This window comes from Numenius arquata, chromosome 2 (assembly GCF_964106895.1).
Source record: "Numenius arquata chromosome 2, bNumArq3.hap1.1, whole genome shotgun sequence".
Lineage (NCBI taxonomy): Eukaryota > Metazoa > Chordata > Aves > Charadriiformes > Scolopacidae > Numenius > Numenius arquata.
The window spans coordinates 36,523,548-36,545,569 of NC_133577.1; the positions used below are offsets into that span (position 1 = coordinate 36,523,548).

Here is a 22,022-nt window from a genome sequence, read left to right on the forward strand (position 1 = left end):
GATATTTAGTTCAAAGTCTTCACCAGGGAGCACTCACCCTACATCCCCCATAAGTCACAAAGTCCCTTGCAGTACTTTGGTAAATGACTTTTCCATATGAAAACCCATGTTCTTCAAAAGACTATAATGTGTGAATCTCAGGGGAAATAAAGAATGCAATCAATATCTGTGCCCAGGTATTCAGTATCCAGAGTCACAGTGGTCTGTATTCCTTATTACTTTGGAAATCCTATATTAAAAAGGTTTAAAAGGCTTCTTAGTTACTAGTGTTCTGTGGCCCAGTTTAATTCTCTTGGCCTCAGAGGCCTTTGCAGCTACTTTGGTTTGAAGTCAGCTGGGATATCTCGCTGGAAGAGAGACGGAATAATGCACAGCTTGTTGCATATTTACTGCCTCTGTGACAGCACCCCTCTTGCTCTCTAGGAGGGGCTTCCAGACCGTTCATATTTTGCCCCAGACTGTTTCCACTTCAGCCAGAAGTCCCATTCCCAGGCTGCACGTGCTTTGTGGAACAACATGGTAAGATTTTTAAAGGTTGTATTGGTCACTCCTTGTCCACTCTATCCTGCCCTTGGCAGCAAAAAAACCCAGGGAGCTACTAGGTAGCTAGCCCTATCTCTTCTGAACACTTAATTGTGTTTACAAAGGAAAAGAGTGATCATGTGAAGAAAGATCACCTGAACTGTTAAACCAATCATTTCAAACCAGTAAATCTCAGGGTATTTAAGGCTGGGGGTGTTGGGACTTATCTTGGGGAGATGATGCCTGCCTGGGATGTTGTCATCAGGACACGTTCATGGTGTATGGGAATTAGCCTCCTCAGCACACAAAGAAGCAGTGCATGGAGGCAGCCATCAGCGTGGGTGCAGTGCACTGCAGTTGTCCTGCTGTGCTGCAGAAGTGGTTTCCAGTGGGTGGTAACACAGCATTACCCATTGCTCTCTGATACTCATTTACTTTTCTTCTGTGCACCCCCATTTTCCCTCAGCTGGAACCTTTAGGGGAGAAGACAGATAATCAGCAAATGGAAGATGAGATTGTTCTCAGTTGTCCAAGTCTGGTAAGCTACAAGGGTGTCTGTGTTTATGTGGAGGTGCTAGGGGTGGCTGGGAGTCCGTGTGAGCCTTTACCCAACTGCCTGAGTGCAGTCTCCATGAGGGGGGTCTCTGACTCTTCCCCACGTACTTTGTGCAACTGCCACCGGTAGTAGTAGGAGCGCTCCCCCATGCAATGGAGGGCAAGCTCGTCCTAGGAGTAAGCTTCCTCACAGTCACACATCACGGCTGGCTGAAACACAAGGGAAGGGTGTTTTGGCCTACCTAGTCAAGATCATCAAGTATCCACACTAAGTGACAGAGTTCAGTGGGGGAAACAGAGCAACAATGGCACCAGTCAGCACAGCTCTGCAGAGGTCACTGGGACTACCTTGCAGTGGGACCACGAGCTTCTTGTCAATCATACATGGCAGGGTCCTGAGCATATTCTGTAAGTTCTGGCTGTGTAAAAATATTGCCCCAGGTTTTCACTGTTATTGTATGAATTTTTAAAATGCCATTTCTCTCTCTTCCTCTCTCTTTCTTTGCTTTTTTTTTAATCCCTGGGATTCATTTGCATCAAGCTGCTAATCATCTCCAGACATCTGAGAATTGGTGATTGGGGAATGGAAATTTCCACGTATTCTTTTGATGTTTTGTATTGACTCAGATTGCCTTGTTTTGTAGGCTGAGCCATTCCTGAGGACATATAAGAACAGTAATTACACGTACCCTAAGGAAACTCCAGTAAGTGTCAACATCCGTCTCCCTGTTACTCTGTTGCATCTGCTCCTGTATGGTAACTGGACGAGTCATGCCCTGCACCACAGGTGAAATCAGTCTTTGGCCAAAGGGGTTTGGGAGGCTGAGTGCATGGCACAGAACAGGAAAGCACTCCCTGAGTTAGGCAAAATGCATCCAGAAACACCTGTAAGAACATATGCTCAGACAGCACAGTTATCAGTACAGGATGCTACTCTAATCAGAGCAATACTGAATATGACTATTGAATTGAGCAACCAAGGCCTGTCTCGTTAACTACATACTAAACAGCCTTTGGCTTATCCACCTGGCCTCTACTAAGAAGATCCTAGTTACTACTGACTGTATTTCCTAGTCAAATGGTATTCAGCTTTCTTCTTCTCTTTAGAATTACGGAAGCCAGCTGCTATGCGAGGACAGGTCTCCATCCTCCCCTCCTGCAACTTCAGGTAGTCTTGCCTGTTTTGTGTTATGAAGCTGAATTACTTTCAACTGTCCTTCAAGATGAGTTTTTATTTTTGCTGAAATGACTGATGAACTGTGAAAAATACTGATTGGAAAAGATGTAATGTTTTTCAGCAGCTGCTTAATAGATACAATGCCATGCTGTCACATAAGGTAACATTCTGACTAAGTAGCTCCACTTAACTCACTGCCAGTGGAGAACTTCAAAATATCTCGTGAGAAAATCCAAATTTGTGTGCTGACATAGCCTATAAGTGATACCACCTCGATCTTGGGGAAGGAAACTGGTAATCCAGCTTCATGCATGTTAGTCTAGGACATAGCAGTATTCCGTTTTAAATAACAACTTCATATTGTCATCTTCTTAGTCCTTCTCTGCCTTTTTACAGCTTTAATATGCTTTTCCTGCTTTGTCTAGTACTGCATTGTTTTATCTTCATCTTGGTGTTGGACATCATTTGCAACTTAATGTTATTTGCTCCTTGCTCTTCTGTCTTTTTGGTAGCAAAATTAACCATTGAGATGCTGAATAATATGCATATGCTGCTGCTAAAACCACATGAGATGAGCTGGAGGGAGCTCCTGTTTTATCACCTGGGTATTGCAAAAACAACATGTCTGAGCATTAGAATGCACAATGGCATGTTTTACACTATACAGTGGTGAAAAAGAATAGCTATTTCCTACCCAGGCTCAGCTATATCTCTTTCCTTTGCAGTGCATTCCCTAAAGCCAGCTGATGTGAAAATTATAGCAGCTCTTGGGGATTCTTTGACGGTAAGAAGATAAGTGTTTTTACTGTTCTCTTGGTAAAACTACAAACATGTGACTGCCCTGGTGGAGGGGAAACAGCTGTTGTACCTAGAAGCAAAGATCCATTCATTCATGGATGATAATAGACCTAGCAGCTAGAACAAGGAGGAAGGTGTCAGTTCTTCAGCACTGTTCCTCCCACGCGCATATTCACATGCTTTTGAACTTGGGCAAAAACACAGGCAAATCCTTTAAAGAGGTGCTTAAATGGTTTTCTGATTTGGAGACAGAAGAGACCAGATGCTGTTGAAACTAATGGGACAGAGCCCAAGCCTTAAGTTACTGTGTTTTTCAAAGTTTTTCTGAATAGGAACAGACTGGTGAACCTGTTCTTTTGCCTCAGTTCTTTCAGGAACTAAGGGATGTCAGATAATAGCCTTTTATTCATTTTTGCATTACTGAGATGAGGATGTACAGGGGTGAGAGCCCTCTGACTTTATCCATTTCAGAAGATACTCAGTCTTTTTATTGTGCCTGTTTAGCTCATGGCTAGTTTCTTTATCAAGATGTAGTTCTTGCTGAGGATGATTATCTTTGGTAGCCTAAAAGAAATATGTCTCAGCATTCAGACATCCTATATTCCAATTATGTCTTTCTGCCTAATGTTTTCATACTGGTCAAAGAATGAAACTCTGCAGCCAGCTCGAAGGAAACACTGGGCAGAAAGATGTAATTGGAACGTAGATTTCTCTGAATCTGAGCCTTAACAACAAAGACATTGTGTGTACAAACCATGAAGATTTTACAACTATCTGGCAGGCATGTTGCTAGAACTCCTACACACAGGAGGCTACTGAAATAAATAGAAGCATTTGAATGCAAACCTGCAATGTTGACAAATGCAAGATATTCTTTATGTAGCTATGGTTGCCATATTATAATATCCAGGACCCTGCAGGTGTTTCTGCTTCTAAGTATAGTCTGTAGGAACAGAGAATAAAAACTGCTTTCATAGAAAGCGCAGTGGCATGTTGCTGTCTTAGAGATGTGCTTGGCCCACACATAGTTATTCTGAACATCAGTCTTCCATTAATTCAATAAAGCTTATACATAGAAGAAAATGTAGTATTGTGGTTTAATCAGAGGTAGCAGCAAATAGTCTACCTGGTCTTGTGCTGTACTGAAGTACTACCCTGTACCCAAATTTAGCATGAAACTATAATATCACAGCTGGCAGGCAGTCTGCTTCTGAATTACAGTGTTGTTTTAGGAGGGATGTAGTTGCTAGCTTGCCTCTTTCTTCAGGGTAAGTGTAGAGAGTGCTTTGCTCCTTGCTGGAGTACTACTATAATAAGGCTCTCCATTTAGCAAAATACTTCCCAAATTGGTGTAAAGGTATTATGGTGCTTCTTTCTGAGATATGTTTGTTTTCTCTGTTGAGTTCATAGAGTGATTCTTATCATTAGCCAAAAAGTTTTATGTCTTTGTCTGAGACGTTTTTATCATTCTTGAGTAATGCAACTGTAAATGAGGTATTCAGCTCATCTAGACCCGTGAGAAGAAAGCCATTGTTTCATGGCTCCATCATGTATTTTGTGCGTCTTATACAATATGATGCTTGTAAGTAATTATGAAAGGCTTTGATGTATTCTTCAGGAGGAAGGTTGGGAAAAAGCCAGATGCCTTCTAAAGCTTTTGAAGAGATGCATTCAAAAGAAAATAAAATTACTATGTATGAGTGATTATTGTATTAGTAATTGTGCTTTAACTTCATTTGGTTAATGTAAAATAATGTCCAGGCTGGTACAGGAATTGCCTCAGATAATCTCCTGGATTTGGACACTGAATACCGTGGACTTTCTTGGAGGTAAGCCTTCAGCCAAGGTGAGGAGGAGATGTATATTCTCTCCTGTAAGGAATATTGTTCTTTTCCACATGTTTTGGGGCTTTCAGCTGCCAGAGAGTAGAAAAAAAAAAAGTTGCTTATCAGGATAGTATTTCTTGTGAAGATGTATCAAGATCCAGGATTTGTCATAAGGGTGGCTTCACAGAAAATGTTTTCAGCAATGGATTTTAAGATGGCCTTTTGACTTCTCTCATGCTTTCATCTTTGGGTCCTTGTGAAAGTTTCTATTTTTATGGTGGGATGGCAAGTTGGAAATCTACAAAACTGGAGAAAAATCACTGGAACGAACAAGTCAGAACTGGGTGCTTTTGGGAATTCTTCTCAAAGTTTGCTACTTCTGAACTTTTTGTAGCACCATGGAAAACAGTTCACTTAACTGGAGAACTTTTACCACATGCAGCACACAGTTGTAAAAGACTGAATTTTTTTGGTATGATGATGTAGCTCAGTTGTCATTGACTGAAGCAGTTCTGTGCTGTCCTAACCCCTTTCCATAAGATGGAGTGTGGCCTCAGTGTCCCACAAACTGAAAAGCTGGAGGGAACATACCCCTGTGGAGGAAGCAAGAGAAGAGAATGAGGAGCCACTGCTGCAGCTCTCGTCACCCAGGGGGCTGGCTTCTTGGTGCTGCCTTAGGGTGGCTGGAACTGGCCTCAAAGTTGACCTTCTAATCTGCAGTATTTTTGATCATTTAGTATGTAGCTGTCTCAGGCATTTTCTGCCATTTCATAATGATTGACTGTACCTGCATACAGCTGCAAGGTCATTAAATCCTTCTGACAAGCATCTTTACCACTGAAACCTCAGCCATTCTCCCCAGTAGCACTTCCACTTCTGTCCTCTCCATGTACTCTGATAGATTGATAGTTAGCAAATTAATCACCCTTTGCTTTTTCTCATGGTAGGTTTTCACTTTGCTTATTGTCTGTGTCCACCTAAGAGATGAGTGACTGGGATTTCTCTTTCTCATTTTAGCATTGGAGGAGATGCGTCATTAGAGAACGTGACGACTCTACCTAGTAAGTAAATGCTTTGCTGGATCTAATTGTCAAGACTGAAGAGAGGGAATAGGCTGATTGCTGCTATGTTTACAGAGAGCTCTTAAGCATCTCAAAGCTGTTTTAGAATAACTAACAAGAACTACCTTTCAGAGAAACAATATCCTAGGACTAATGAATAGAAAGTTGGCTTCATCGGCGAAGCTGAAAAGCAGCTAAAAATTCCATTTCTTTCTTTTCCCTCTCCCTTCAAAACTGCTTGGTGAGTGTTATTTGAATTTCTAAATAAGTTTGCTATGTCCATGCTTGTGATGCAATTAACATTAGCTTTTAATAAATATTTCACCACAGTTTTTTCCAAAAAGAGATGTTTGCATAGAGTAGACCTCTTTGATAAGTAATGCTGACTACTCGTGCATGTAAACTAAAGGGAATAACTTTAACTTTCTCTTCACTGAAACATGCAACTTCTCATAGCTCAGTCTATTGTTAATGTCAAGCCACTGGAATTTCAGTTTGCATCAGCTGTAATAATAAACTTCCATTTAAAGAGCACCAGTAAACTGTTCTTCTCTGATGCCCATTTGTTATAAGCAGAATGTAACAAGAATGTAATTAGAATAACCAATGAATTGATTCACTGGATGCTGTTACATTTGACAAAGCTGTCATTAAAATGTGGTTAAATTCAGTCTTTCAGATTAAGGTAGTTCTTGTAGTTTATAATGTGACTATTTTCACTATCAGCTGTGAATTACTGTCAACTTCTTTTTGGAAACTACTATGGAGGCAATGGAGAATGTGGTGGGATTTTGTCAGAACCATGCATTGGAGGCTTTCTTCTTCATATTTGTCACTAGTATGAGATTTTTGCATGGCTGTGAAGTAGACCCAAACCCTCTAGCTGAAAACAATCTCCTGCTGGGCTGAGGCCCCTTCAGCCTCGCTTCACAAAGTCACCATCATATGACTGAGGATTTTATTTTAGGCTTTACCCACTACAACATGAGAGAGAACTGCACACAGTAGTCATCAATTCTGCTCATCTTATCTGCCAGTGACAGTGCAGGGCACAGCAAGCATGCTGCTGTCTGAGTTGCTGCCAGCTGGTGGTCTCTCCTGCCACTGCTTGGTGGGTGCAACTAGTTGAGTGGAGGCTGCAGCAGCAGCTCTGCTGTGCTGTCAAAGAGCAAAACTGTGGCAGTGCTGGTGTGTGCCGGTCTCTGTAGGCAGGAAGCAGATGTACGCATTTCCCTTTCATTGCCATCTTTCTTTTCCAGATATCTTCCGAGAGTTCAATGTTACAATCATGGGCTATTCGACTGGCATCGGAAGTGAGAATGATTCGAATGCATTCCTTAACCAGGCAGTTCCTGGAGCACAGGCTGAGTATGTAGCTTTTTGTTTTACATTTGCAAGTGGTGGTTGCTTCATCTAATTCCCTTTCAACTGTCTCATGTGCTGTCACAACTTGCTCTAATCAGCAAGAAAAACCAGTCTAGTTAGAGTTGAAAATTGGCTCAAAACCAGTTAAATGTGTGGGCTTATTTAATAGCTGAACTTTCAAATGAAGCCAACAGTCCTGATTATGAAATCCATAAACAAGAAACTGGCAGAAACTGTATGGTGGTAGTGGTGGTTTCTACTCTTCCTCTTCAACATCTATTCATTTATCTATTTATCTGTCAATAAATCTCTGAAAGAATGGATGTTTTCAGAAAATGAGCATGTACTGAATTGGTAAAGAGATGCTAGGAGAAAAACTAGATTAAATCGTCCATAATTCTGGCCTCAGGCTTCTGGATAAGCAAGCAAGAGTGGACAAGTGAGAGGAGAAAAACATAGCCACAGTCTGGAATCTGAAGAAAGCAAAATTGCTGATGGCCATATATGGGTTTTGGTGCATTGCAGACCTAGGGATTGTAATGTCTTGTGGTCATCTGAATTTGGCTCTTTGCTTTTAGTCACACCTGGGAGGCTGCATGAGTTCAGCTTTGCTATACTGCTTAGCCTAGAAATCCCTGGCTTATTGAAGGAGTCAGTGCTATTTAATTAACAAAACAGATGGCTGCTGGAATTCAGTCATAGTTTGGGCACAGGTTCTGGCAGACCATGCCTGGATTTGACATTGTTAGTTGATATTACCCAGGCTTAATTTGTTTGTTTGTTTGTTTAAAGAAAAATTCCTTTTACTTCTTAAAGAGGTCTTGGAAGTGAAGTTCAGAAGCCAAGTGAGGTGTTTGGGTTTGCTGTATCTGAGCAAAGATTGTTGGGATTTATCAGGTATTTTTATTGCTCTCCTGCGCGCCTTGTGTAACTTCTGAGTCATACTAGCAATCTCAGTAAATGCTTGGACTTACTGACAGAAATAGTCTGCTAGGTGCCCTGTTATATCCTACAGCCTCCCATACCTGAGAGAAGGGATTTTATTTCCTAGCGATGACTGAATATATCTTTGTATGTCAGTGAAACGTGCAAGGATTATGGCTCCAATTCAGCCTTTCATGAGAATTTATTAACATACTTCTATATGCAGCATATATCCAGATTAGCTTCAGCTTTTGTTTGTTATAGGAAAGAATAGGTACCTGTCTTGTATTTTATATCCTAAACAGGCTTTTTGGAGTGGTGGGAGGACTTGAGATGGGATATACAACCTCTTAAGTCACTAATATGACTTAAAGCAGTTTTTATCGGTAGTAACAGAGGCATTACTATTAAACAGCTATTTGTTAGCTGTACGAAATGAGTTGATGGATGTTAGTCTAATGAAAAATTGTCTAATTCATCTATACCAATTAGTCTTCCCTCTTCCCATGCAAGCAGCTGGACTGGATAAACATGATGAAGTGGAGCTATCTATTTTCTGCAACCATCTTTTGTAAACGTTCAGCATGAAGATGCAGATAACAATTGTCCCAGATTTCTGTTAGTCTTTTGTTGTTCTCTGTCTCATTGCTCTCTGTAGAAAGGTTGCAAAAGTAAAGTCCTGTAAAGTACTACACTAATATCCCTGAGCTTTGTGATGCTTCTTTTGGGATTCTGTTCTTTCACATGTTGCATCTTGATGCCTCTGAGAAGATGAATGCATCCTAGTTGAATACTGAAATGTATTGCAACATAAGGAAAGGTTTCTTCTGCTTTAGGTATTTGTCTCTGAATGATGATGCAATCCAGCATTTATTCTTCATTAGCCAAAAATATCCATTTTCCTATGATTCAGAGGGCAAAAATAGTCCACAAGTTAATGTTGGTATTTCAGAATTGTTACCTGGCCTGTCTCACTTTTGGGTGCTAATCTGGAAACTGCTTTCCAGAGGTGCTGGAACCTTTCTGAAACCAGGTAGTTCTGCACCCTTAACAGCTTTTGGAAATCAGGTGTAAGGGTTCCTTAAAATGAAAACAGCATATGCTTTGAAGAGCTCTATAGTGAACTTGATGGCAATGTAACAATGCAAGTCTCATTCAGCAAAACATTCCTAAGCCTATCTGCATTCATTGCCAAAGTGCTTCCACACATGGTGGAGTTAAGGATAGATCGGAAGCATGTTGCTGAAGCAAAGCCTGGCTGAGATCTCTGATTTCACGTGAAAAAAGGAGGTTAAGGATTTAAGACTGAGAGGAGAGAACAGGTGACAGGAGCTGTGAATATCTGTATTTCCCATTAGCAAACTATTTCTGTGGATGAAGATCTAAATTTGGTGGAAACTGCAGCTCAAGGATGGATGACTGCTGGCACTGCTTCATTCAAGATGTTGTTAGATCTTACTGGCTGCATTGGCTCAGGATGCATCAGCACTTCAGTGACTGCATGAGAAGTCAAAGGTGTTGCAGACTGTCAGCTCAATAAGTGGTGTTTTCCTCTGGATCACTACTGAAGTCAATGCCCTGTCTTAGGGGTTTCTACAGTAAGAAGAGAAGGAAACTGTGACCACTTGTGGCTTGTGATAGCTTTGGCATATAAATAAGTAGGTTATGACATTGGACAAGGGTAATGGTGAACAGAACTATTACATGTATACAGTGCCTGTGTCACAAAATGATGTATGACAGGGCTCATTCCCCATTATAGCTGTCTGGGGTTAACAGTGTTAGGTCAGTATTCAGTTGGAGGGGATGGTGAGAGGTATCTCCTGTTCCTACAGTAAACACAGGAGAGCTAAGCTCTGGTTGCCATACAAAACAAGTGTTGTGCTTATTAATGTCAGCTGATATGCTTCCAGAAATGATAACAGTCAGTCAGTGAAGTATTTCTAACAAGAGCCTGGAGGGAGATGCAGCTCATACTATACTACAGAGCTGCCTGGAAGGCCAAAGCTTTCCAACCGCGTTCTCTTTTCTATGCATATTTGAGGATCAACGTCTCAGGGCAGTCAAACAAGGTTGAAGTGTTCAGCCTAGGTAGCTCAAAATTCATGGCAGTTTTTTTATGTATGTATATATACAAAAAAGCGAGAGTGCTCATCTGGCTATTGGAAAACAGCGAGGCTCTCATCTTAACTTGTTTGAGTAATCTTGAAAGTTTCTTGGGTTTTTAATTACTCTGGAAAGGTAGCATGCACAGAGCTGTTTTACGTAATTGAAAATTAAGTGCTGACTCTGGGTGCAGGCTACAGAAACGAGGGAGGTGTGCACAGTTAACTCTGAAACCCTTTGGCATTGCAGGGTGATGAGCTGTGGTTTATACACAAATGTTGCTCAAGAGGTCAGTTAAATATTGGGACTTGGGATTGCCTTCTTGTTTTAGTCCATGAGAGATAGATTGATAGCAACCTAGGTCTAAACAGGCCATCTGCTTACAAACATGTAGCTGTGTCTGGCTTTTCAGCTGCTTTATCTGCTGAGCACTGTAATAGAGGCTAAATTTATGGTTCCAGATTAATTACTGAACTTGAGTAAAATCAGTATGCAGGTTCAATTTGATGTTGACCTTCTGCAAAGATGTGAACACATAATTTGATAGTGGCAACATGAGGATTGTACTGTCTCCTCACTCAACCCTTCTGATATCTGACAACTGGATTTAAGGTGTCTGAAGAGTGTTAATGCTGTTCTCTCCATAAGAGTGTTTCTTTCACTCACTAGTTGTCCTTCTTCACAGGCATCTACCAGCCCAAGCAAGAAATCTCGTGAGACTAATGAAAACTGATCCTGTAAGTTGTCTGGGACTCCTTTAATCTTACAGCATGAAAATAAACAGGTGTTCCATCACATGATAGATCCACCTGCAACAATACCATATGTGTATCAAAGTCAAAGAAATTCAGGCTTGTTATTTTCTTTTTATTGCACAGAGAATTGACTTCAGTGCTGACTGGAAGCTCATAACGGTGCATATTGGAGGCAACGATCTGTGCAACTCTTGCAAAGACCCTGTGAGTAGTAGAAATGCTTAACTGAAACTGTAGCGGGAGTATGATGTCAGTGTAGAAACATGTTCAAGGGAAATCCATGGTTCTTTAGAGCTTTCAGAGAGAGAGCCTTATATGTGCTGCTGAAGGTTTTGATGGTGGTTGCTGCTGACAGTGCCCTGATGTAAAAACCTGCAACTGAGTAGGATGGTTGTTATCTGTCTTTGCTACTGTCTTTTGACCATGAGCAAAAACTGGAAGGGAAGAAAAGCTTCACTCCTCTGATGTGGTAACTTCTCTATTGCTAGCATGGCCTCTTTAGACATCCAAGAAAGAATTATACTGCTCTGAACTACCACTAGTCCAATCCTACAATTGTCATCACCCCGTAACTCACAGTGTAGGGAGGTACTAGGAACAGGTGAGGTATGTATGAGGGAAGCTGCTGCAGTGCTCAATATCATTTGAATTTTGTGCTTATCTGGATTGTGGAGAGGCCTTTAGGGCTGCCATAAGGAGATCATGGGAGTTGAGTGGGCAGGTGGCAGGGAGAGGCCACCTTTCTCTGCCAGCTCTTACTCTCTCGTCTTTAATATGCTAACTTCTTGGGAGCATTTTCAATTCTCCTGCAGCTCCTTGTGCCTGAGAAATTTTCTGCTTCTGCAGGAGCCTTGCTAGGCATCTTTGCTGCTGCTGCCAAGTTTTATAGCTCTATTTATAGCTATGACCTTGACTAGCAATGATTTCACCTAATTTTATGAGAGCTTATCAGCTGACTGTGAGCATGCCTATGGCTGCTTGGCTTATGCTGTTCTGCATGCATTCAGATTGGTTTCCTTCCTGCATCTTTACATGAAGGACCCAGTGGATTTGGATTAAATACACCACTATTCAACAAGGTTTATTTAAATTCAAAATTTCACTGAGTCTTTCTACATTTTAGATTAATTGATATGCTTAAAATCCCTGGTCTCTAGAAAGAAGCAAGAACGTTCTACTCACCACAGTGTATGGCAGAAAAGGAAGCGAATAACGTGATTCTCCAGCCTCCCAATGAAAATGCCTTGGGTCTCCATTTAGTAGTAATCTCTTCTCTTCTCTTCTCTTTCTATCAGAATCACTACTCAGCTGTGAATTTCATCAGAAGGATTCAAGAAACTCTTGATATTCTACACGAGCAGGCAAGTGCTGTGAGATTGTCTAGCTCATACCAGTACATGACTGACTGGTGCTAGCTCTTCTGTTTGTTTCGTTTTGGGGTTTTTTTTCATTCTGGTACCGAATGTATTCCATTCACTTCTGCAAAAGCATTTTCTTTTGTCTTGCCTATCTGAAAGTAGGGAGAAGCAGCTGAATTGGGCGAGTTTGGTGGGGTTTTTTGTTGCTTCCCTCCTCCTCCCCCCTTCCAACAATGGAGAAAGGGAAAGGGTGTCAAGTGGCTGGACTTTGGGGTAAAAGTGGGCTTGCACTGTGGGCTGCATAATCAGTTCCTTCCAAGCTAAATTCTGGTTTACCTTTCAGGTTCCAAAAGCTCTAGTGAGTCTGGTTGACGTGATGGACCTCCTCCCTCTGAGACAGTTGTTTGTGGATACTCAAGTTCAGTGCCCCACTTACATGGCAGAGTAAGGCTTATTTGACTTCCTTTTGTACCTGAGCTTACTGTCTATGATGATAAAGCATGTTCTTATTCCATGCTTCTCTCATCTTTTGATCTGATGTTCAAAGGTAGCACTACAGTCCTACACACATCCCATGCAGTGCTGACATCACCCTGCCTGATGGTGTTGCCGTCTCTTGGCTTTGACCTAAGTGTTGTCAGAGGACACGTGTGTTTTGTCCAGGTCTAGGACTGTAAGGTTTCCTGTGCTACATAATGTACACCTCAATGAGCTTGAGTTAAACTTATAGATACAGGGTTCCTCAAGGTGGGGTGGAAGTCCACAAGCATTTGGATTTTCAGGCCTTTTGAGGGAATGTGGAGTATTTGCAGAGTAGACAGGTTTCTCCTGCTTCAGAGCCTTTATTGCAACGGGTAATTTGATTCATTGCTGACCCTCCAGGCAGGTGCAAATTCTGTGTCTTGGGAATCCAAAAGGAATTATTGATTGGAAGGTATCAGCTCAGAGGTAATGCAGCCAGTACATTCCAAAGAGGGACTGTCACACACCTCTGTCAGGCCACAGGGCCTATGGATTACAGTGTGTAATGAAGGAGCCAAACTATCACAGTACAGCATACATCGCTTTGATGTACCTGGGGGTGAAACCAAACTGATTTAAAGTAGTATCATTCATGTGAGGCAGAAAATAAGACTAAGTGTTGAAATGATGAATGATGGCAAGGACAATAATACATTTTCACGGAAATACGACTGTACAGTTTTCCTTGTTCCTCCCACGTCCAAGGGTGTTGGGCAGCAAAGGGTGACTTCTGCATTCTCAGATCTCTAACTCTCTATTCCTGTTTTTTCCTCTAACTTCTCCCACAGTTATCTGTGTAGTTGTGTTCTCACAGGAGAAGAAAACTCACCAAATCTGACAATGGTGAGGGAAGTCACCAGAGATTACCAGGTATGTTTATCAGGAGTGGTGCATTTACTTTACTCTAGTTAAGGTGAACTCTTGATTACCAAGCAACATATCATAGCAATATTTTACCGAAATGGGCCCTATGAGCTAAGCAGGAGGTAATTTGATGCTATCCAAAGCACCATATGACCAAAACAAAGCAGCAAAGCTCTTTAGAAAAATTTTGGTTTCTAACGGAACCAATGGATAGGTGGGAGTTCAGTCACCAAAGTCCTGTCTCCCATGGACAGTTGTAGCATTACGTTCCAGCCTTCTCGGCCACCTTTTGCCAACAGCTGTGGCTATTTCAGTTAAGAAGTGAAAGCTTCCTTCTGATTCTTGGGCTCTTAAAAAAAAAAAAACAAAAAAAAAAAACCCAACAAAAAAACCCCAACCACAACCCATACAAATAAAACCTCTTTACTCCCCCCCTCCCCCCAAAAAAACCAAAAACCACCAAAAAACCCAAAACAAAATCAAACAGTTATGATGCAGAGATGCTGATGGATTATTGATGGTCATTTTTTCATTTCTTGCAGCTTGGCATTCGGAGACTAGTGGACTCTGGCAGATATGATACTCATGAAAATTTCACAGTGATCATCCAGCCTTTCCTCCAAAATCCCAAGGTTCCTTTTGGTCAGGTATGGTCTAAAGAGACTTCTGCATGCAAAGGACTATGTGTGGGTATCTAACCTTTAGAGACTATCTGCAAAATAGTTTCAGCTTGTTCTGTGCTTTTCTTATTAGAACTTGTTGCTTTTTGGTACAGTACATCAGATTTCTTCATATAGTTAGCAGTTTTCTGGTTTACATATTGTGCTGTCAATATGAATTACTGTTTTGGAAAATTAATCAAACCCTGAATTAAAAGGTTTGTGAATGTTCTCGAGGGTACATAAATTATTTTCTTTCTGAAAATATAATATGATTAATAAAAGACAGATATTAAGTTGCAGTTCTTAAGGCAACATAGCTGTATTGCTCACTGGAGACTACAGCATCACCCTCCTCTTCATGTCCCATAACTCATTCTTCTGTGCCTGAGAGAGAAGCTTACGTATGATCCAGTGGAAATAGTATTTTTATGTAGTGAGCCATTTTTCTTGTTACTGACAATTATATCTCGGTACCATGAATGGTAAGTCTCAGTAAACTATAAATCTAGGGAATCACCCAAACCTTCTCTGAAACTCCATTTGTTAGGTTTCACATGCATTTGCACTTCTTCATCTCACCTGGAACTAAGAGCAGATGGGGCAAAATATTTAACAGGGATTGCTCTGATATAATTGAACCAGAGTGATCCTGAAAATGCTGGCAATAGCTAGTGACAAGTTTGAAAAGTTCAGATGCTGCTACAGACAAATTTGGAAAACTGGCTGAAAGCTTCACAGGAAAAACAGGCTTTGATTTTTATTTTTGTTGTTGTTTTGAGTTTGTTTGTGAAGCTGGTTCCTGTGAAAAGTCATCACTAGGGATTTTGGTATTGAGGTAGGGAACACTGAAGTAAAAGCAGAAGCAGAAAAATATTTCTGAACCTTTTTATAGTCTCACAAGCTTTAGTTCAGATTTTAAGAAAGCTCAGGATGCTGTGTTTTTGTATCTCACACAACATTTGAAAGTTCCTGACGTGAAAACTCTGCCTCTAATCTTGGGAAAAGATATCAATTGCAAGTTTTTGTAGACATCCTCTAATAAGCTAGCCCAAACACTGAACTAAAACCTGCTTAAGTTTTGAGGAAGGACTGCTCTGAGCAAAAAAAATAATCTGTTTCAGTCATCTATGATGTAAACTTTTTCTTATCTCAATACTCACATGAAAGCCAAGATATTTAAATTTCCAAACTCCTTTTCCTTCAGTATCTGTATTAAAGTACAGCTTTGCTCAGAAAGGAGACTGTACTGGTGTACTCGGTCAGTCCAGCTGCCTTTGCTTGAACACTTACTTGCCTCTTGTTCCTTTCAAACTTGCAGAGCTAACACAGCTGTGAAAAAGCAGATGGGCTCTCTTCCTTCTGGTAAAGCATCCATAACATGCTTGTTACCATGTAAAGGTACTGCAGGGCATACTGGTGCCTTTGGTGCCAGTTTTGATGATGTGCCAAGGAGAGGAGCCCACCTTTATTGTAGAACCCAAAGAGAGACTGGGCACATGGTGGTTTTGCTGCTTCTGGGTGGATCTGCCCTTGAATGCACATAAGCATCTCTAGTTAAGTGTTTCTGGTAGCTAATGGACCTGCTGAAGTACACTTTGTATCACCAGGTAATCATGAGACTTTCCACCTTGGAGCAGCAAGAACAAGTAGCACAAACCTCCTCCTACTGGCTCTGATTTGGCCTCAGCAACCCTAAGTTGGAGGTGTGGATTTTTCCACGCTCAGATGTCCTTTACGCTTTTGTTTGTAGGATGGGCATCCGGATGTCTCCTACTTCTCACCTGACTGCTTCCATCCAAGCCAGAAAGGCCATTCTCAGCTTGCCAAGGCTCTCTGGAATGCTGTGGTAAGGTGACAGGGTCTGCATGTAATGTGGTCTTTACCTAGATCTGACTACCATAAAAATAATCACTGTAATAAAGAAATTGCAATTGCAATAAAGGCCTGGTTAGTGCTGGACCTTGTGTTTGTTTCTTCTTTACTGGTTTGATACTCTCAAATTTCTGGAGCTGCTCTCAGCCTAGAATCTCTTGCTTCTCAAAGTGTGTGGAGAGGAGAGGGGTGCTGTAAGTGCATAATCAGAGTCATTTGTTAATTCAGCTGAGCAAGTCTACTTTACCCATTGTCATGAAAGGCGGGACAGTGTTCAATAAGGATGATGTTTCTATGCACTGATGTGGGAAACCACCAAATAAAGAATTGTAACTGCATACATCAATTTAAAATGGATTACTTAGAAGTTTGTTTTAAATCCATGCTTTGTGAATGTCTCATTAGGAATTAAAGTGGCTTTAATTCAGTTTAGTTTTACTACATTTGGAAATGAGGAAAGCTCAATAAAAATGTGTCGTTAAAGATTGCTTAAGCAAACTCATTTTACTTAGCGTTGCAATGCAGTAGTACGCATCGAGTCAGAGGCGGTATCTCAGATCCTGTATGGTAACTTCTGTATACTTCGGGGTAATGTCTTAACAGCTGACATGATTGCTTGCAATCATCAAGCAGTACCTCTAATTAAATTTGGTTTAATCTTCTATGCATAAACAGGCTTTTGTTGAAGACACCATCATGCAGCTTACCTATAAAAATTGAGGGACTCTTAGTGTCTTGTCTTTTATGCAAGAGAAGAGAGTTTATGACCTTGCCTTCTGGCAAAATTCCAAGGTACTTCATGTGCCTGCCAAAATCCTCCAGGAGTTTAAACTGATCCAGTGTAGCTTTCCACTTCCCATTTTAAGCTTCTTTCTAGAGTTGCTGTTTTGTTATGCAGTTGCCATGTTCTTTCTGAGAAATAGATGCATTTCAGCCTTGTGTAAATCAAGGTCTGTAAAGACAGGCAGCTTTATATAAATTTGAAAGGTATATTTAGATTCATTTGGATTAGAATTGTTATACAAATGTAAGATAAGCCTACATGGTTACAAAATAGGGTTTTTTGTTTTCCTTTCTAGTTACAGCCTGTAGGCCAGAAAGCTGACTCATTTGATTTTGCGGCTGACATTGTCCTCGACTGTCCAACTCAGGTAAATATACCTATGTTGTGGAGAGTGTGTATCAGGTGGCTGTACGTGCTCATGCTTGCTGCAGAGGGCAGGGGTTCAGTATGTCTAAAACAAGTTCACTGAAAACTTTTGTTCTCTGCTTACCTCCGAGTGAGGAGTGCTCTCATATATCTGCTCCGGTGTCCCTTGGCTTTTTACTGTGCAATGAGTACTGATTGACGACATGCTGATTTGTGTGTTTTCAGTTGTAGCAGAGGTTGTGTTTTGTTACGTTCATGAAGTACGAGGCAACTCAAGCAGCAGGCAACAGAATATGCTGCATTAACTTTCCCATCAGAATCAATGGGGTTCGGGTACCACAACAACTCTGAAAACTTGGGGATCTGTTATCTCTTGAATTAGTGGCAGGTTGGTTTTCCTGGCCTGATCCACAACAGAGGTACTCCAGACTCTTTGGAAGCTGCTTCTACAGTTATAAAACAAACTGCTGAACTTGCAGTACAGTTGCTAGGTATCAGCACGTGGAAATGACTGCTGCTGTCAGCAAAAATTGTCTCCCTTTTTTCACCAGTTTCAACGAGGAGGCCAAAGAACTGAACAGATCAGGGAGCTGAGTTGTTCTCTCAGGTCTGGAGACAGTCATTCAAGTCATACAGGAGACTTTTGTCCATATTGTATCCATCCTGTCAGAAAAGGAAGATGTGCTGAGTTATTAAACAGCGTATTTCAAAAGTCCTCAGGTTCACTTAAATTGCTTCTACTTAATTTTGCCCAGTATTCTTTCCAGGCAGCTTAAATTAACTTAGCAACTTCCTCAGTGCCACAGTGTGGATTTTTTACTTATTTCCCTTCATCCACTCCTATTCAAAGATGATGTTTTTTAGAAGTAGGCATAGAAAAGTTTTATATCCCCTGCAAAACATATATGGCCATTGTTTTCAGAAATGGTAAGCCTTTACTGCTTTGGAAAAGTCATTGGTAGCAGTATCAGTAGCTTTCCCTGCTCAGAAAGCTTTGAGGTAGATGATGAAACAGTGCTACAAAGGAATAAAAAGACTGTTTCCAGGGGATTTCACCTTCTGTGTTACAAAAGGGAGTAGTAAATTACTTCAGATTCTGACACCACAAATTCCATTTATTGTTCCCACAGTTTCTCACCACAGTCTTAAAATCCTACTTCAGGTAGACATGTCCATGGAAGTGCCAGGTGTGCCAGACTGTAAAGGCCTCACAAGCCAAGGAAAATTAGTTGTATTGAAGCAACTTAAAATAGGATAAAACCCTGCAAATAAAAGATCAGTGGGCCTTCTAATCAACTAAATATGCCTTCTGATTTAGTGCTTTGTAAGACTCCTCATGCAGATACCAGAATTGCTCTTATTTGAGCTAAGTGGGCATCTCAGTGAAATTTTTTAGCCTATACAATGTGCGTGTATTCCTGGCATTAGTAGGGGACAAAAATAACCATGCAATTTATACAGCCTCTCTTGGGGGGGAAGAGTGATCCTTTCAGTAATCAATCTTTCATCTCCCCTCTGCTGACACGGGAAGATCTGCCCAGATTTATCTAGACTTTATATCAGTGTCTTTTGACAGGACTAAACATCTAATAAAGTATAAGTAATTTTTGGAAGGTTAAACTGTAAGGAAAATGTTAAACTGTAATCAGGATCTGGCATATGTTATTTTTGCCATAAGGTGCTAAACACAAGCCTTACTTTTCAATTTTAAGGAAAGACCATGGTTTCAAAATCCAGATCCCTGTTTTGCAGCTTAGGCAATTACTTTCTTGGTGATGTTATGTTTTGATATCACTTGCTATGGTCTGTGCCATGTGTTTATTGCCTATTTTCTCTTACTTGTGTATTCCTCTTTCTCCAGAACAAACCATTCCTGGCAACATACAAGAATAGCAACTACACACATCCACCTGTGGAACCCACTGATGAGCCAATAGAGGTAATTGTTCATCTTTTGCTGCATTTTAGGCAAAATATGCAAAGCTGTATCTGGTGACTGTTCACACATCCTCCTGAATTTATAGATGAGATGATAAACTCAGTCCTGATTATCAGTTTTCAGAAAGGGAAGTCTCTCTTGCATTGCATTTTTTCCTGTGTAAACAAATGTTAAACTTAACTTTTCCTAAAAGCTGAACAAAATGAACTGTATTTATTGCTGCAATTGTAGAAAAACTGTGCTCAACAGTAAGTCATCTGGGATGCATCATTAATTCAGATAGCAAGTTCCTCACAACAGGGAGAAGATAACTTAGAACCCTGAGCCCCCACATGATCTGAAGAAGGTTTATTCTCTCCTTGAGCCACTGTACTTCCATACTTAAGTAAATTTAACCTGTAGAGGGCAGTCACCTTTACATATTGGATATGCGGCCAGATACAAAGGGGATAGGAATCCATTTTCAAAGGGATTCACTTTCCACCATGACTGAGCAACTACCACAAGGTAGATTAAACAAACTGCAGAAACAAACTTGGTGTAGGACTTGAAGAAATGGGGCAGTTATTTGCTCTTGACAAATGGCTGCAGGCACGAAGACTAAGTGAAGGTGGAGATGGCAGCAAAATGGGCTGGGCTAGTTCGGCATGCTGGGGGTCCTCATGCCTAGCCAAATTGTAAAAATCTGTGTGCCTTGGGGGTTACAAAGAGCAACAGCTGCTATTGTTTCAGCACACCATAGTTTGCAATTTGAAATTGGGTTTTTATCTGTAAAGCTTGAGTTACACTTTTAATGGGTAATTTTTTGCACTTCCACTGAATCTCAACAGCAATAGCTTTTGAAGTGATAGGGTAAAGGAAAGACACAGTAGAGAGAGTAAAGGAACATTTCCTCTCCGATCTAAAAATAAGCCCAGCTGTCCTTTCTAGCCTCTGCAACCAGCCTTTAACTAGATGGCTGATAATGTAGCCTATTACACCATTTTTTTTACAACTACAGATGAATTTGTCTTGATGTTTTTTAAGGCTAACCATGCTTTCTGAAGACCACTGGTCCTGAATGGTATAATTCTACAGTTTTGCGGTCTGAATGGTATAATTGTGCAATCATAGAATAATTGGGGTTGGAAGGGACCTCAGGACATCCCTGCTCCAACCTCCTGCTCCAAGCAGGGCCAGCTCTTAGATCAGCATAAGCAAAAGTCTTTGCTCTTACGGAGACTGCCCATTACAACAATTAGAATTTTTTCCTTGCTGCCTTCTTAGCTAATCTTGTTGCTCACTACCAAAAAGCGTGGGTGGCACATTCATCAGCTGTCTCTGCTGGTGAGCCAAGATGTTCTGCGATGTGTGGTTGACTCAATTTCCTCAATTGGTGGAGTAAATGCAATAACTATTATATCACCTACAAATGTGTAGTAAAGTCTAATTATTTAGAGGCTGATGGCTCTCTTTACTGAAAGTTTTGTAGCTTCAAAATTTTTTAAAATTTTATATTCAGTGAAAGCAAGCGCTTTTTGGAAGTTTCTAGGAAAAGAATAGGTTTCTAGTGAGGTACATGGGGAAATAATAATAGTATAATATTAAATCAACGTATTATAATTTTGCAGAGGATTTTATTTTTGATTTTTGGTTTTACATCTGATGTCTCTTGAAACGGAGTAGGACTTCAAACCCGAAGACTCCATCTTCTAGGTCATGGACAAAATCTCCAGGTTGTAGAAGAGAGGAAAAAAATTATCCTCCTTATGGAAATTTGTCATAAGCAATATTTTTAGATGAAATGTTTTCCTTTGGAAAAATAGAAAATTTCACCAGAAGTAATTAATGTTTGGACAGTGTTCCTTAAAGAGGAAAGGATGGTTGAGCTATGTAGACACCAAATTAGGATCTGTGTCTTAACTTGGTTTTGCCCTTTGCTGTACAGTTAAACCCTGTCTGAATTCCATATTACCTGCTAACCACAAGGTGAACCAATTTTGTAACTTGCCATTTCAGAATTGGGGCAGTGACCTGTCGTGTTCTGAACAGGCTCCATCCAGTCCTGTCCCAACATCAGGTGAGAAAGCACTTGTAAGCTAAAATCACAAATAGGAAAGTCTTCACCTTTTGTTATTAAAAAAAAATAACATCTTGAAATTGCAAATCCTAGATGGAAAGGAAACAATAAACGCTGATATATTTAGCAGCAAAGGAAGATAGTCTGTCTTGCCATACAAGCAAATTTTGCAACACAGCAGATGTGCTCTCTGGATAAACATGATCCCATTTATTATATACATATATCATATACAGCAACATGGCAGATTAAAATTGCCTAGGCAGGTTAGTGACTCAACAATTTTGACCTACCTGGTAAGCTATTCTGACAAGCAGCGCAGCAGGAGTGCTGTGTGTAGTTGGAAGGCTTTACAGGGAGATTGCTAATGGGAAGTATTGATCCCAAACCTGAAAACCAATTAAAAGAGATTGAATGCTTGCATCCCTAAACATATCTAATCTGCTTTCATTTTTTCCTAAGCTGTTTTAAGGTCCATTTATTTCCTTGTTAGTTGAGTACACTTCT

The 22,022-nt window shown here is 40.7% G+C and overlaps 1 protein-coding gene across 1 annotated transcript in view; it reads left to right on the forward strand.

The window, feature by feature from the left end:
* PLB1 (phospholipase B1) overlaps nucleotides 1-22,022 on the forward strand; it is an 84,387-nt gene that overhangs the window by 41,542 nt on the left and 20,823 nt on the right. Inside the window, exons 28-45 of the mRNA XM_074168873.1 lie at nucleotides 424-519; nucleotides 989-1,060; nucleotides 1,722-1,781; nucleotides 2,185-2,245; nucleotides 2,980-3,038; nucleotides 4,814-4,881; nucleotides 5,896-5,939; nucleotides 7,199-7,307; nucleotides 11,020-11,071; nucleotides 11,213-11,293; nucleotides 12,385-12,450; nucleotides 12,791-12,891; nucleotides 13,758-13,839; nucleotides 14,376-14,480; nucleotides 16,246-16,341; nucleotides 17,447-17,518; nucleotides 19,379-19,456; nucleotides 21,455-21,515. Coding sequence (XP_074024974.1) covers nucleotides 424-519; nucleotides 989-1,060; nucleotides 1,722-1,781; nucleotides 2,185-2,245; nucleotides 2,980-3,038; nucleotides 4,814-4,881; nucleotides 5,896-5,939; nucleotides 7,199-7,307; nucleotides 11,020-11,071; nucleotides 11,213-11,293; nucleotides 12,385-12,450; nucleotides 12,791-12,891; nucleotides 13,758-13,839; nucleotides 14,376-14,480; nucleotides 16,246-16,341; nucleotides 17,447-17,518; nucleotides 19,379-19,456; nucleotides 21,455-21,515 — 1,363 coding nt within the window. The remainder of the gene's footprint in view (nucleotides 1-423; nucleotides 520-988; nucleotides 1,061-1,721; nucleotides 1,782-2,184; nucleotides 2,246-2,979; nucleotides 3,039-4,813; nucleotides 4,882-5,895; nucleotides 5,940-7,198; nucleotides 7,308-11,019; nucleotides 11,072-11,212; nucleotides 11,294-12,384; nucleotides 12,451-12,790; nucleotides 12,892-13,757; nucleotides 13,840-14,375; nucleotides 14,481-16,245; nucleotides 16,342-17,446; nucleotides 17,519-19,378; nucleotides 19,457-21,454; nucleotides 21,516-22,022) is intronic.